Genomic DNA, 17502 nt, shown 5'->3' with positions numbered 1-17502 from the left:
AGCCTCAAGTCTTGTGACCCCGATAGTAATCAGGGACAGAAGGCAATGCATGAGGCTTTCTAAATCCTCCAAATGCTAGTGACAGCTTCCTGTAAAACACCCTGGTCTTTGTCTAGTTGAGGACAGATGTCCTCACATGTCCGTTTTCAGTTTCCACGTGGGTGACTTTCCCAGGGAAGTTTGAGGAGCAGCCTTTCATTCCGTCTCACCCCCTTTGAGTCACGTAGCTGCACAATGGCACCAGGCACTTGAGAAAAGAGTGACAGTGTGAAACAAGGAAGCAGGAGCAATGGATTCCACAAAAAGGGTGTGTCTCCGAAGTGAAGCGAAGAAGCAGAGAAACAAAGCCACCGTCATTCTAACGTTTCCTAACCTGGATACTTTGGCCGAGTCGCTTGAAGGGCCCACAGGCTGAGATTAAGGACCCCCAAAATGGGCTGAGTGTTGAACTCAAGAAATCTTAAATACATAGGGAAACATGACCTTCACTTCTGGGGTTTCCAGTTCAGTTGACATGATGATGTCTGGGCAGTGGTATTTTTAAGGCCTCTCCAGACAAATAGAATGTTCAGTCAGGAGTGAGGATTATTGGGCTTGATCAATGTGTCATTTGTTCATGTGTAAGAACCATGTGATGTACTCCCACTGCCTTTCGTTTGCATTTTTACTGGAAGTTCAGATTAACTGCTCCTTAACTTCCTGCATTCGCAGTAAACGATGTCATTAAATACACAAACACAGTAAAAGTCTGGGATGATTTTGGGCTCTAGACAAACCCAGAGGATTTGGTTCTTAATAGGATCTTTAAAGACTATTGCTCAAATTTTCCATGTAGGAACAGTTATTTCAGTAATAACTGTTGGTCTTTGATACAACTGCAAGGGTGTTCTTCCAAAAATCAGAAAGTAACTCAAGTTCTCCATTGGTAAAACCTGGCACCTCCTTTAGCATGGCTGTCAGTGTCCTGTTACTCACTGCCTCTTGAAGGTGAAGACATGAGAGATGAAAGTGAGCCAGTTGGGTGAGGGACGGTTCCCACCAGCCCTCCACACCCAGAAGGTGCTGTAGCTCAAAGCAGTGGGGGCCAACTGTGGCTGCAGAACCTTGGGAGATCTGTCTGTTGACAGCAGAGCTGAGGCGATGCTGACAAATAGCATTAGAGTTGGTGGTTCAGGATGATGACAGAGAAATTGGGATCTAACGCCTCAATTTTTCAAATGTTTCTTTTAATAATCCTTTGTTCTTTACATTTATAAGATTGATCTAGCAATTTACCATTTCTTTAGGAGATTAGTTAGCTGTCATTTTTTGATGGGAATGGATCATCATTGTTTCCATCACCATATTAGAAGTTACCTGAAACCCACAGTGAGTATGTGTGTGTGTGTGTGTGTGTGTGTGTGTGTATACATACATATATATGACTATGTATAATAGAAAAGTAATTGAATAATATAAATATGGTGTAAATATACATATATATGACTATGTATAATAGAAAAGTAATTTGAATAATATAGACATAGTGTAATATGCATATATATGACTATGTATAATAGAAAAGTAATTTGAATAATATAGATATGGTGTAAATATTAGTATGAAATGAATTACAAGGAATAATTTCACTCAATAGCACTATGCTCATGAGAAAGAGGTGTGGACTGACTACAGTGTTACATGTAATTAGCAAGGAGCTAATCTGGTCAACTATTTAATGTGATATATATATATATATATATATATATATATATATATATATATATATATACATATATATATATATTACTATAATACCCAGTCTTTTTTATTAAATTATTTCTTTTATTCACATTCAAAATGTTGCCCCTCCCAGTGGTCCTCCCTCTCAGACTTCTTCACCCCATCACTTCTCTGTCTCTGAAAGGGTGCTCTCCCCACCCCTCCCAACTCATCCCCCTCCCACAGCATCTTCTTCCCTGGGGCATCAAGTCTCTATAGGATGTATATTTTGATTTTTTAAATGCTAAAGCTCAATAAAAAGCTATGAGCCCATAGATAATATAATAAACAGCCACTAAAGTTACATAGACATTTATGAACTGAGAAAAAAATGAGAATAGTAATCTCCCCTCAATTGAATGGCCAGAGACAATGTTATAAACAGAGTAAATGACTTTGTTTCCTTCCACCCTATTCCCAGGCTCTGCCACCACACAATGTCTTTAGCAAGAGGAGAATGAAGTTAATCCAAGAGACGAAGCTCTGCTGTGAGTTTCCACCACACATTTCTCATAGCCTATCGGTTTGCCTCTTCATTGGCAAGTCGTGCTTTTAAGTTAATTATTGCTTCTTCCAGAAATATCATGTTTCCTCTTGACATTTAAGTAATTTTACTTCTCAACTATCAGCACTTCTGAGAACAACTAGTTAACAATGAGAAGCATCAGAACAGGTCAAATAACTTCACAGCATTATTGATTGTTAGGATGGAGACAGGCAGTGGTACTGAATGAGCGTGTATATAAAGTTTCGAGCAGTGGTTCTTAACCTTCCTACTGCTGGGACTCTTCAATACAGTTCCTCATCGTGTGGTGACCCCCAGTCATAAAATTATTTTCATTGCTACTTCATAACTATAATTTTGCTACTGTTATGAACTGTAATGCAACTATCTGATACCCAGGATATCTGATATGTGACACCTCTGAAAGGGTGACCTACAGGTTGAAAACCTCTGCTTTATACATTTTAAAGCTGTTTAGGCCAAGAGTAAGATAAGCTTAGGGAGACTAATATCTAAAACTGTACATTTCCTTAAGATTCCAGAATTAACTATTGAGACTTTTTAAAGGAGAAAATTCTGGCACTTATAGTTACATTGGAAATGGTTCCTGTGGACTATGTGGTGTTTGTGGTTGGCTTTTCCACAGCTTTTCATGGGTTTGCTTGACATTGACTCTAGTACATGTTTGGAAGTGTCCAGAAAGTTCAGTTTCTTGCCTTAATATCAGTAATACTTTAAGCACAGACTCCTGTGGGGAATTGCAGGCTGGTCTCTAGTTGAGCTGAGGTCTGAACCCCAGAAATGGTGATAATTCACCTTCATGACACGGTAGGCATTCCCTCATGCTCCTGGAACTCTGGCTCCTGCCTAAGTTACTGCCCCCCACAGCCCCCACAAGAGAAGCATGGTCAGTAGTCATGGAGGCAATGGCCCAAGCTTCTGACCTTCAGGCTAAACTCCTCCCGTTACCTAGCAATAGTAAAGACCATAAAAAGGGGTGCTCAGCCCCACCTTGCTCTCTCACTCCTTTGTTCTCTTACCTCTCATTCTCTCACTCCTCTCTCCTCTTTCCTTTCTCTTTGTCTTTTCCTCTCCTCTTTCCTCTCCTCTCTCCCTTTCTTTTCTACATTCTCTCCTTCTCCCTGCCTTTCTATAATAAAGTTATAAAAGCATAGAATGTTCTGCTCATCAAAGCCCACTGCACTTGGAGGATGGGACAGGTTTTCTTCTAATGAGCCATTTCTAATCTCCCGTTAAAAGGCCTTCCTGTGCTCCAATCAAGATCTGCTGCACTCACTCTTGTCAGTGTTGGGGACCTCTTCCCTCATGTCTCTCTCCTATAACCCTGGTGACTTTAGCAAAGTAGCTCTGGGGTTCCCAGGTAGGGCTGCCCCTTGGCCACCCCCTGAAGAGGGTCAGAGGCTTGAATGCCCACCCAGGGATGAGTGGAAGGTAGGTAGCAGCCTTCCCACACCTGATAGACCAGAGAATAGGTAAAACTCTGGTGGGTCGTGGGTCTTTTCCCTCCCCCTCTTCCCCAGGGCCCCCCCTTTTTTGTTCCCAACAGACTCCATCCCTCTCACTGTAGGAATAAGATTCATATGGGCTTTTACAATTTGCTTATCACAAGTGTACAGGTGTGGCTACTGCTTAGACTAGCTGATAAAAACTTGAAGCATGGTATAAGAAATTTTAGGACAACATTACCATCATCATCATCATCTCATCATCATCATCTTACTTATTCGCTTTACATCTCAATCACTGCCTCTCTCCCAGGCACCCCTCCCACAGTCTCTTTCCCCATTTGCCTCCCCATTCTCCTCTAAGCAGGTGGGGGCCCTCTGGGTATCTCACCACCCTGGCACATCAAGTCTCTGTGAGGGTAGGCACATCCTCTCCCACTGAGGCCAGACAAGGCAGCCCAGCTAGAAGAACATAGCCCATGACAGCTTTTGGGATAGCTCCCCACTCCAGTTGTTCAGGACCCACAAGAAGACAAAGCTGTACATCATCTGCATATGTTTGGGGAGGCCTAGGTCCATCCTGCATATGTTCTTTGGTTGGTGGTTCAGTCTCTGAGAGCCCCAAGAGTCCAGGTTAGTTGATTCTGTTGGACATCCTGTGGAGTTCCTATTCCCTTAGAGGGTACAATTCTTCCTTCTATTCTTCCATAAGAGCTCCCAAGCTCCATCTATTGTTTGGCTGTGGTTGTTTGCATCTGTCTGAATCAGCTGCTGGGTGGAGCCTCTCAGAGGATGGCCATGCTAGACTCCTGTCTGCAAGCATAACAGAGTATCATTAATAGTTTCCGGGATGGGTCTCAAGTTGGTCTGCTTATTGATTGGCTGTTCCCCCAGTCTCTGTTCCATCGCGTTGTTGCATTTCTTGTAGACAGGGTAAATTTTGGGTTGAAAGTTTTATGGGTAGGTTGGTGTCCCTATCACTACATATGTATAGCTATGGGAGGTAGTCTCTTCATGTTCCGTATCCCCAGTGTTGAGTCACAGCCAAGGTCAATCCCATTGATTCTGGGGTGCCTCCCTTATCCCAGGTCTCTATCTCTTCCTGGAGATGCCCTCTGCCTTCATGCCCACTCAGTTGTAGATTTTTTGGAAGAGTTTTTCATCTTAATTTTGGTGACTGATGAGGTGGCTTAATAGGTGAAGGCTATTTACCAAGACTGACTACCTGAGTTTGATTTCTGAGACACCCTCATGGTGAGAAGAGAGAACCTGCTCACACAGGTTGTCCTCTGACTTCCACACACTCATCATGACCTGCATGCACCCACAAGCACTCACACAATACACTAAATAAATAAATGTGAAAAATTAAATGTAATCCTTTTAATGTAAATATCATAGAGGTTTCAAATTGATAGTTTAAATTTTTATTTTGTAGAATTACACATGACACATGAAATACTCTACCAGGCAAGAAATAAATGTAAAAAGAAATGATCAGCCAAAGAAATGGAATGATCAGGAATGAGGACTTTTCTCTGATTTACATGACCTTTCCGCTTACACAGGGAGAGCAAAACTTAGAATTCAATATCAAGAGTGTATGCTACAAATTTAAGTCAAATTAAATGAAGAATTGCTGGCAATAACCTTTGTAACATTTCATATGAGCATGTAAATATTAGGGTTCTTATAATGTATGTAATTTATAGAAGTATTGGGTGATATGGGCCAGCTCAGGGCATATGTGAATTCTAATACAGAGTATTAGCCCCTTCTTAGCACTAAGTGGGATGTTTCCATTCATCTTCAGGAGATAAAATATTTTATCTTTGTGCCACTGGCTCCAAGACAAAGGGTTGGCATATCTTAAGGGTATATTTGTCTATTCATGTATGTGTACATATATACTAGGTATACATTATATATATATATATATATATATATATATAGAGAGAGAGAGAGAGAGAGAGAGAGAGAGAGTATCTTATAAGAAGAAGGACTGACATTAAGTGTGTTATCACCTTAGAGTGACAGGTTAAATGTGTCTATTCCTGTTTCTATTTTGGAAATGAGTTATCACCGACTTCTAGCTCATTTTTAAAACAAAACAAAAGCTAACAAAAATGTACATGTAGCTACATCTTCTGTTGGTTAATCCTGTCAGACCCTCTAGACTTTGAACTTCCCTCTTCTGGACTCATTCACAGTTTAAAAAGGAAAATTTAAACTAATCTTGAGGCTGGAGACAGCTCAGCATTTAAAACCACTTGTTCTTGCAGAAGACCCAGGATCGATTCCAACATCCACATGGTGGCTGACAGTAGCCTGTAACCCAGTTTTAGAGGATCTGATACCCTCATTTGCCCTTAGTAGGAGCCGAGCATACATGTAGTTCACAGACCTACATTCAGACAAAACAATCATACACGTAAAATAAATATGCCTAAGAAAAACACTGATTTAAAATAATTTTATCTGGCTATATTGAGGTCCAGAGAGAATTTTAAGCCAAACAGGTTAAGCAAAGGTTCTGAAGTTATACAGTCCCTAAAAAACTTTAAATCTTCAAGTCGATATTGACCCCACATTCTGGCCTTTCCCTATGTCTATGCAGGGCCACCCAGTATTCAAAAATTATTGAATAATTGCAGTTTAGGAAGAAGATGTTCTAGGAAATGGATGAAATGATCCAAGACCAGTCCCCTGGCCTAGTGGGTCTTCCTGACAGAGGAAGCCATGTGGGAGAGTAGGAGTCTAGCTGGAAGCCAGCCTTCACTTTGACCTGCCTGGCTGGTTTTTAGGGGTGAATATTTTCATAATAACCCAGTTACAGTGGCTCCCTATGTTACAGCTTGCCTTTGATACCCAGAGCCAGTATGTGTTCCAGAATGTCGATTTTTCGATGGGTCCACAGATGGACTTCAGAGACACAGCACTCCCTATGTGAAAGTCTATGAAGCCTCCTGTTATATTTTTAGTTTTGCATTGTATGGGATTAAAGTCCACAACATTCCTCTCGATTTCTAAAGTGTTTTATGAACCAAGGGAAACTTCATTGTTACTTACTTGCTTACTAGGACATCAATTAAGAGAAACTGAGTTGTGTTATAAAACTGAAGTTCATATTTTCATATTCTGCTTTTCTTGTGCCCCCATATTATCTTTGTCAATAATGCCTCTTCCTTAACCCTATTCAACTTCAGATTCCCAGTATTTGTTCACAGTTCCTAGCCCCCACATTCAAAACTTAGGAAGACAAAACAATCTTTAAAAATGCATTGCCAGCAAAGATACGGATGCCCACTGAGGCCCAGCCTTCCACTCTTTCCTGCAGAGTTATGCTGGAGGTCAGAGGCAGGTCAACTGCTCCCCATGTTGGTAATAAGATAATGTCCTCAGTGTGCCTTGTCTCTTTCCTCTTCATCTTGAGAACAACTTTAACTATTGTAATTGGGGTTCCTGTCTCTTCCTGTATATGTGCATTAATCTTATATACAATGTCAGTGAGAAACTGAAGCATTGAGAAAATGTTTGCCTTTTTCATCAGTGCTGCATAAGTAATCTGAAGGAGGGTGCTGTGGTGGTTTTCACTGGGGCTCAGGAATTTAACTGGGAGACAAAGAGAAATCTGATATTTGTTTTACACACATGAAAACAGACGAGCAAATAAAAAAATTCAGAGAAAACATGTATGTCTGTTAAATTTCTAGGAAAAGAGCAAAAGACAATACTTAGTAATTTGAAGAGTTTAACAAGGTAAGTGTAGGCAAAAGTGTGCACAGAGCTTAAGGGAACAAAAGTCTGTGCATGGGCTTGCTGAAAGTAGAGAAACTTTATCTGCAGTAAGTTCAGTGGGGAGGGAAGGGGGAGGGAGGCGGGAGGGGGAGGGGAAAGTCTCACTGCAGGAATCCACAGAGAAGCATGTCTGGAAAAGACTCCCATAGAGAGGTATTGTCTCCAGTAAGGGAAGACAGCCAGCTCATAAAGACCTTGCATGGAAAGTGCAATGGAAAATGTCCTGGCTATACTCTATACCATCTTCCTATCCTTTAATGGTGTCCGCTTTGGTCAACCCTCCGTGAGCCATGAACAAAGTCTATCACTGCAGGCCACATTGGTCAACTTAGTAGGAAACACAGGCAGAATGGAGCAGGTTATTTGGTGAATTGGAATAAACAAGATCTAAGTCTTAGGGAGCACTGTGATTATTAGAAATAATCTCAGGCACTGGAAAGAAGTCTTCAGGGACTTCAAGAATAGAAAAACACAATGAAGGAGCTATTGAATAGAGTATTAACAGCAGCAAACAGAACTAGTATCTCAGCCCAGAGGGTGGGAGCATAACACAGAAAGTAGAACACAGTCTCAGAGAAACTTTTAAGACAAGAAAGAGGTAAGCATTGTTATAAAGAAGAGGGGATCCAGAAGTAGTGGTGATCCAGGGTCCCCGGTGGGCAAGAGAAAACTCAAGAGTGTTTGGGTAACACCAGCAGATTTCACTATTCTCCAGCTCTTAGCTCCTCTCTGAACTTAACAGCCATTTTCACATTTCTTTTCTTTGGGAGAACATTTTCTCCAATTGTTCAGAAAGCCTATCCTAGCAAAAGTTTTATCAGTGACTTTAAAATACACTAAGCTATGCACAATACAAACTTGATTGGAGATATTTGATCTTTTAGGGAAGTGAATTTGGCCTTAGTATTGATGATGGAAAAATGGGGCTATCTATGGTCAGTCAGGTATCTGAATAGAAATTGTTAATAGTCACATCTTTGAAGTAGACAGGTAAAAATTCTAGCCTAGCCATTTGCATAACTGAAAGTCTGCAGGAGAAATTGGACAAATATCTTGGTGGACTTAAGTTATAATGTTAAGAACAATATGATAAAAGGAAAAGAACAACATAATAAATTTAATATGCATTAAATACTGTCATGATCAAATCCAAGAGTGCCACTGTTCGAAAAGAATTTAGTCAAAACAGATTTTAATTGTCTTAGTTTGTATAAATTGACTCTGAAATTATCTTTAAGAAGGTAGGAGATAAACAGTCTCAGTGGGTAGCTGAGTAAGTAGGCAAGAGTTAGAGTAAGACATAATTTTAAAATGTATTGTTTTATACCATACATATCATCATTTTAACTCTTCTATTAAATAAGAATTTTGAATTTCTTCAGGGTGCTGGAGAAATTACACCATTTATCACATAATTTTACCCGGTTCATCTTAAACCCAGTAAGACAAGCTGTAACCTTCCATTCTAGAACCTCCCTCCCTCCCTCCTTCCCTCTCTTCTTTCTTCCCCCCCCCACCCCCTCTTCATTCGTGCTTTCACTTTCTTGGCCCTCTTCATTCCAGGATTCTTCCAGTCTATTAACATTTTTTAGAGGAAAGTATTAGCCTGATATTTCTTCCACCCTTCAGAGCATATCTTTACAAACAATACATATTTATGAACAGTATCTGCTCAAATGTGTCTTTATCTCTCCATGGAAACTGTCTTTGGGAAAGACATCTATTACTGCCTCATGCTTAGTTCCTGGTTCTATAGTTAATTTATTGGGGGTGGAGGGTATTTGGTGCTATTGAACAATTACTTATGTAGAATCTCTTCTGTAAATGCTCCCTAATTTCTCATCTTATTGACTTACTTATTCTTAGGTGTTTCTTCAAGGCTTGTTTTCCTCTTCTTGTATTCTTTGAGTGATTGAAGTTGTGCGATGCTCTTATGACTGTTGTTATAGTGTGTTCACTCTCATACCCAACAGACTGCTGTATGTGGCCAGTGGGAGAGTCTTGGTGAAAATATTATGCACATATTTTCTGTCTTTCGCCTAAAGGGGTGGAGAAAGGAGAGCCTGCCAATGTGTAAGGAGAGTGCTATATTCAAGATACACTCTATATCAATAAATACTGCAAAGAAACAAAATCAATAGTGTGGCTGGGGCAGGGAGAGGTGGCATGAATCTCCACATATTTGATAATTACAGACACTTAAGTGCAAAAATCTTATAAAGTTATCAGAAGACTCAGAACACTCAAGAGAGGTTGACAGGCAGTCCATAGATTATCCTGACTCAGGGGAGTCAGTCTTATTTGGTTGAAGCCTTCAGTTAATTAGATGAGGCTCACTCACAGTGAGAAGAGTAATCTGCTTGCTCATAGTCCATTAAGTTAAGCCTTATCCTCATGTTGAGACACCTTCACAGAAATAGGCCCAAGAATATTTAAGCAAATGTCTGAACATGAAGACTCAATTGAGTTGACATATGAGACTAAACACCACATGGGTCAAACTCTAATCTTTAACTTTTGTAAACTCTTCTTTCAATTTTTAAGATTCAGTTGCACTCATGTTCTATGCTGTTGAAAAATTTTCAAACATGGGTTTATTATTGCTCAGTTCAAACTGAATAGAATCTATAAATATGTGAATGTCTGTCATTCATCCACAATATTTGCATAAACATCACACACTAACAGGAGTGCATGTCAATAACTCTAGGTAGAAGGGGTGACACTCCTTTCTATTTGAATTCTCCCAGCTTTACTAACAGCCCTGTACCTGCCTAGACACACACAACACATAAACAGCTAAGAATAGGATGTGGTACCCACGGAGCAAATGTTTCCATGCTGACTTTATGACTAAAAGGATAACTGGAAAAAAAAGTAGAGCCAAAAGGCCACACATCACAAGCCCCTGAGTCTCAAAAGAAATGCAGAGAAGAGGCTGTGAGCCTTTTATTAACAAAAACAATTCAGAGCCTTACAGTTTCTTGTTCAAATACAGGCTCCACCTGTGGTAAGCTGAAACTATTTGATTTTCAGCTTAGTAAATACATTAAACAAAAAAGAAAGAAAGCTGTGAGTCTTTCTTACCAGTTCAGTTACCTGTATTTGCACAAGGTGATACTTTCTTGCTTAGAGTCTAATTTATGACCTGCCAACAAGCCTTCAAGCCCTGGATTTGAAGGCTAAGTATTTATGCCATGTTCCGTTTGTTCCCCTGTAGTAAGATATGATGTCTCTCATTATATATTCTGTTGGTTAAATTGTGATAGCTCATCGGCAAAAATGCTCTGTGTGTGATCAAGCTGACATACCACTTACATCCTGGCAGAACATTGCTACCTAGAGGGAGGGCAGATGTTGCCCATTCACAGAGCTGTGACACATGTGTGCCTCCTCCCTTCACTCCGGTGTGGGAGAAAGACACAATTAAGTCAGTTTTATGAGTTTCCTGGTGCTTTTGGATCTGGAAGCATAAGATGGCATTCCCTCCCCACTCTGTTCCCACAGATGTGGCTCTCTAGTCAAAGAGGCCTCCTTCTCTGTTCCTGTGCATTCAGGAGTGATGGGAGTCAGTTCGGTGTCATCTACAGAACCACTCAGGTGAGTCAATCACAGGAACTGGGCTTCACCTCCCTCTCTGATGCCAAAAGTCTTCTTCCCACAGCCCTGGTTGCTCAGCATTTTCAAGTAGGCCAGGTGGCTCGGCATGACATATGGTGACCTCTTCCCTAGAAGGTGAGAATATGGGACATTTACTGTGTCATTCTCATCTGCCCACCTCTAGGATATCATGTGCTCAACTATCTCCTTAATCTCCTCCTCACCAACAGAATACATGGGACACATAGATGGTGATGTGTTTTCCTGCACTGTGCAACTCTTCATCTGTCATCCGCCTTAGTGAAAAGATAGGGGATCAGTTCTTCTGGTTCAGGACATGAAGCAGTTGGTCAGAGGACAAGGCAAGGTCTTTCATTCATCTGAAGTAATGAATTTTGAAAAGTATCTTTAAGCTCTTTAATAAGGTAAGCATACAGAGAACACAGCACAGCAATATATTTATTTAGCCAAAGCTAATCTATAAGTCTGGGGAGGTCAACCCGAACTGGGTCAGTCTTCCCACTCCATATTTTTGGCACTATCACAAATACAATATATCTAACTGTAGGTTTGAATATGAGACTCCCTACAGGCTCATGTGTTTGATTACAAGGTCACGGCTTGTGCTGTAAGATCGAGAATCGATAAATGGGACCTCTTAAAATTGATTACAAGGTCACAAGTTTGTACATTTGCCTTGGAAATTTAGGGGAACTTTAGGACTTAGGGCTCCAAAGTAGACATTGGAGGGGTATAGCCCTGTCTCACTTCCAGCCTGGGCTCACTCTACCACGTGTGAACAAACCACACCACCATCTCTCATTACCACGGCAATTGCAGTTATTACACCTTTCCCACTAGGATGAACTGGACGCTCAACTATGAACCACAGTAAATGCTCCACACTTAGGTTGTTTCTGTTGGGAATTTTATCACTGCAGCTGGAAAAGTCAACAATGCAGACCTTTTATATCCCTTTACCCACTTCTCTGGGTCTTTCTCCAGCAGCTTATTCTTTGAGATGGGCACCAAAAAATGGAAAATGGGGGTAAAGGGACATTGTTTCCTACTGCAGATATCTGCAACATGCCTGCAATGCAGCTTCTTAGGCTAGGCATGTGACAGAATGAATCCACAGCCTCAATTTCTCCCTGCTGCTTGGTGTTAGCAGAGTGTTCTCTCTAGCAAGAACATCCCAGCCAGTGTCCCTGAAGGACAGTTTTACAATGACCTCCTAGTGAACGGTGTCTCCTCAGTGAGGGTGTTGACAGATGGACAGATCTGCTGGTAAGTGCCTCAAACTCTCACAGTGCCAGTGGGCCTTGGTTTCTTCATGTATCACTGAGGTTTGCAGTATCATAAAGCTTTCCTAAGCAGTATGGCATGGGACTGGAGAGCTAGCTCAGCATCTAAGTGCTGATCATTGCTCTTGCAAGAGGACATGATTTTAGGTCCCAACACCTATACCTGGAAATGCACAACCTCCTTTAACTCAACTTCAGGGGCATCTCATGCCCATTCTGGCCTCCGTTGGCACTGTACACACCTTGCATATATACACACATATAAATAAATGTTAAAATTAAGAAATAATTGGTGAAATTACAAAATTGTACTCAAAATTGTATTTAGACGTGTATTGAAGGAGGTGGTTTTCCACAACAGTGTGCAAGAGCTTCACAGTTGCATCCTAGATTTAAAACGTTGATGAGTTTTGCATCCAGGTGTAGCAGGAAATATTAAATAAGAATTCCATGCTACCACTGGCAAGGCACTGGCAGACAGGCCAGCCTGTTCTCAGACTGGCAGACTCTCTGACCCAGAACACTGAAATCTCTCCACTTGGCTCTCTAAATTCCCATGGCAGGTTGTTGCCATGCCAGCCCCATGCTGCCAAATTCCCATGGCTAGTTTGGGTGGACTTCTTGCAAACCCATGTTTTGTTGCAGTACCTTTCTGGAACCCAGTTGAGTCACCAACCACATAAAGGAAAACACCATACAAAGTTTAGAATCAGCACGTAACACAATCACTGGGTCCAGCAAGTAGCATCCTAATTTGTAAGCTATTCTAAGTTACAAATCCTCCATCGGATCTACTACCCGAACCGGAGGCCTCTCTGCCTACATTTTGTCCTCCATCATCCTCTTATCCAAAAGTCCCTGTCCTTTTCTCCCACTTCCCCTCTTTCTCTCTCTGACCCGGAAGTCCCACCTACTCGCCCACTGATTGGCTCCTTGAAATCTTAATTCATTAGGGGAAGGTTCTGCCAAATTCAGATCCAGTTTCATCTCCACTGTTTGTAATGTGAATCTTGAAAAGTGATTATCGTGTAGGGGGATCTTTCTTCAGATGCTCTTTAGCTCAGTGAAGCTGGAGTTTATAGGGAACAATGTAGTCACTTCACTTTACAAACAAATGTCCAATGTATACGGCTATTGCTCCCCATAAAGCGGTTTTGAATCAACTGCTGGTTGCTGCTTACTGTGCAACATTAGAACTCACTGGTATCTATATGAGATCTAAGACTAAGTCATTCAGTGAGACATGAAAAGAGGTACAGCAGGGAGGAAGGTACACACTGGAGGAACTGTACCCCGGTATGAGTATTCCCATTCAAGAGCCCTGTGCTCAGTCTCTTGCTGGGGCATCTATTTCTGTAACTTTCTGGCTTCTAGAGAGGCGTGGAGAAGACCATGCATTTGCAGCATCATGTAGGGTTCTGGCAATTCTTAGCTATCCCAAAGATCCACTTTGACAATTTCTGTCATTATTCTTTTCCCTCACTTCTATTCATCATTGGGTTTTTATTAAATTCTAAGTTCATTCAACTTGTTCTTGAACTCTGCTCTGACAGCATCTTCCACAGCGTCTGTGTAACACTTTGTTGTTATTGTTGTTTTGTTTTGTTTTTCGAGACAGGGTTTCTCTGTATAGCTCTGGCTGTCCTGGAACTCACTTTGTAGACCAGGCTGGCCTTGAACTCAGAAATTCGCCTGCCTCTGCCTCCCAAGTGCTGGGATTAAAGGCATGAGCCACCATGCCTGGTTGACTGTGTAACACTTAATCACTGGTCTGAGTAAAGATAGTTTGTCCCCTGTCAGAGAATTACTGGGGAATGTTACTTCTGTGGATGATAGCACCATTCAGAACATGGTTGTGATCTTATATCAGAGGCCTGTGCACTGAGCATAGAGTAAAGGCACCCAATAACCCATACTTACAGATGACCACATATTCCTGTTCAAAACAGTTGGTGACTGGGTTCCAAGTCACGTGCTTATGGAAGAGTTATGGTTCCCAGAGTATCATTGTGGAAGAAAATTTTAAAATAATGTTTAATTTTTTTGTTTCTCTTTCTCCTCTTCTTTCTCTTCCTTATCCTACTCCTCCTCCTCCCTCCTCCTCCTCCTCATTCGCAACAGCATTCTTTAGTTCAGGCTGGCCAAGAACTCATTATGGATCCCAAATTGGTTTCACACTTGTAGCAATCCTCCTGCCTTAGGCTCTCAAGTGCTGGTGTTATAGGTAGACTGAAAATCTTGAAATATTTGGTAAAGAAGACATTGCCCAGTTCACAGCAGATAATGGGTATTGATCCCAACCAGGGATATTGAAATCTACTAAAGTAATACTTATTTATGTATAAAATAATGGTTCAAGACACCCCATTCAATAGGACTTTAAAGCATGGAGTTCAAATTCCACCTCTTCTATTTTCTACATGAGTAATGTGAGCACCCAGCCTAAGCCTCTTAATCTACACAATGGAGACGAGTCTTAATCTTCTGGAGTCTTAATGTTTTTAAACTCCATTTTTTTTCACATACAGAGTGGAAATAAAATGGTATTTGAAACACAAACGTGTCAGTAGGACTAATATAACAAGAATACTTAGTTTAGGAGGGCACCTAAATTTTAATAAGCAACTAAATACAACCTTTTGGTTACAGAGTATGATTTCTGCACATATCCACGTTAGCCTCATAATGGAAACAACAGACTCAGAGATGCCCCTCCTCCATCCCTAAGTCACATTCTCTCATCTTACCCAAGCCTTCAGTTAGGATACAAACACCTTGGTGATGTGCAGAGCCTTGTACTTGTGTTATTGGAAATTATTATTTCAGGGGAAGGCAAGTAGCTCAGTCGGCAAAATGCTTGCCAGGCATGCATCAAACTCTGTATTTTTATCTGCAGCACTGCATAAAAATTGAGTGGGAAGGTAAACCCTACAAATCCCAGAGGTCAGGGATTAGAGGCAGGTGAATCAAGAGTTCAAGTTCACTGTAAGCTGCACAGCATGTTGGAGGCTAGCCTAGAATGTGCAAAATTCTGTCTTTAGAAATATCAGGATAACCTAAGCTTCTTATGAACATCATTGTGTGAGAATACAGTGTGAGGTGATTGAAAATAAGAATTTCACATATATTAGATTTAATTAGAAATCACCCTATAAAACAAATGTATATATGTAGAATAGTATTACCCACAACTTTTACTGGTTTAGCTGAAAATGACAAATTTATATGTTTAAACATAATATATATACACATATACATATACACACACACATATATATACATATATATATCGCATGTACACATAATAATGAATGTGTGTATACTATATAGCACATACATATTCCAAAAATTGTATTCCATATTATTATATATATGATATACTGCCTGGCATATATCAAGGCAGTTACCTCCTTGTGACCTCTTGAGCTATAATAGTACATTGAAAACTTGCTATTTTAAGTTTGAATGGGTAACACAGAGAAGAAAGGGAAGGAAACAATAGCTCCAAATAGAGGAAATTTTAGAGGCAGCCAAGAGGCAGCCAGGACTTCCGCCTGCCATGCCATTGCGGCAGAACCACAGCTCCCAAGTTGTGCAACACCTTTGGTAAACACTTGCTGAAGCGTACACAATGAAGCAGGGAGTTCCATTCTATCTCCCTTAAGAGGAGGTTGGAGCAGAAGCAACCTCACAGGTGTGAGTGGAGGCAGCCACTGCTCCTGGGATCGCAGAATGCAGCAATGGAGTCTTCTGGTAGTCTCTTTCCTTCTTTCTCCAGTTCCAGGTAAGTGTTAACCCCTTTTGGGTTCTCTTTGGGATGTCACAGGACTGCATGCTGTCTGCTCTTGGTCTTATGGTATATAATATGTTGGCTATCTGGTTTTTCCCCCCTTTAACTAGCTTTTCTAACCATTTGGATTGGTCTTAATCTGCAGTCTGGGAACTGTGGTGGATGTGAAGGAGAAAATTAGAGGTTTTCTTGAAACATTTACATGTCAGCTCTGATATCTTTCAAAACAGAAAGGAAAGCTCTCATATATTTAAACCATGAATATGATCTTTGAGTTCAAAAGCAAAATCTATCAGAACTAATTGCATCGATTTTTAATTCAATAAAACAGCAGTTGTGTATGGTTGTGACTCTCAATACTGGAGGAAAGTACCTGCTCTTATAATTGGGACAAGTTCAGCAACTTACATTATTTAGGACTGCACGATTTTATGCTTACAGAGAATAGATATCATTAATTGGTAGGGGGCTGTACCCACAAAGCATTGTGATGTTGTTGTTGAAGAGGAGTTTCAGTCCCATGTGGCTGATAACCCAGTCCCGTTTCACTGGTTAGAGCGAACATCTAAGAATTTAGAGGTGGTGACTACTGCTCCCTAACAACATGCCATAGCATGCAGCTCTCTCCATTTTATAAATTTTCAGCTCAGTTTCACATGCCTGGGAGCTGTTGACACATTTCTCTGGCTTGTTCTGTGTTTGGAGCGTCAGTCTTCACACTAGCTAGCAAATGTTTTCTTAGACCATAGAATGTTTGCTGGGACCCAGGAATAAACAAACTGTGAACAATTATGAAACCATAAAGCACAGAAGGGTTGTCTCCTTTCTAATCCCCTTGACACTTTCTTACCAAAAAAAAGGCTTCTCCATTGTTTTCCAGACTTGTAAAAATTGTTCCTAATGTCCTTAAATATTTAGGATAGTAATACATCCTTAAAGGTATTACCCCCTGACTCCATATTTCTAGATTAATACAAATCAGAGAGTATGAAGTATTTCCTTTATTAGGAATTTAAAAATATGTATTTATTTTATGTGTAAGACTACACTATAGCTGTCTTCAGACACACCAGAAGGGGGCATCGGATCCCATTACAGATGTTTGTGAGCCACTATGTGGTTGCTAGGAATTGACGTCAGGACTTCTGGAAGAGCAGGCACTGCTCATAATCACTGAGCCATTATCTCTAGCACCATTTTTTTTTAAATAGGAAGTCTTTCTTCTCATTTTCTAAAACCATGATCCCCAGGACTCTTGGGGACTCCAACTCTCATTAG

At 40.7% G+C, this 17502-nt stretch overlaps 1 protein-coding gene across 5 annotated transcripts in view; it reads left to right on the top strand.

Annotated features, from left to right (window-relative positions):
* Nucleotides 1–15996: 15996 nt before the first annotated feature.
* The window catches only part of Adam28 (ADAM metallopeptidase domain 28), a 54487-nt gene continuing 52981 nt past the window's right edge, over nucleotides 15997–17502 (top strand). For all 5 annotated transcript variants that reach the window (XR_015044674.1, XR_015044673.1, XM_085828734.1 and 2 more), the window contains exon 1: nucleotides 15997–16218. Coding sequence is in view for 3 of the 5 variants with exons in the window: in XM_085828734.1 (XP_085684860.1) it covers nucleotides 16167–16218 (52 nt within the window). In the remaining 2 variants the exon portion in view is untranslated. The remainder of the gene's footprint in view (nucleotides 16219–17502) is intronic.

Source organism: Mus caroli, unplaced genomic scaffold (genome assembly GCF_978045245.1).
Source record: "Mus caroli unplaced genomic scaffold, Mus_caroli_1 scaffold_12, whole genome shotgun sequence".
Taxonomy (NCBI): domain Eukaryota; kingdom Metazoa; phylum Chordata; class Mammalia; order Rodentia; family Muridae; genus Mus; species Mus caroli.
Note: the sequence above shows the minus strand (reverse complement) of the source record. Positions and strands in the feature narration are given on the sequence as shown.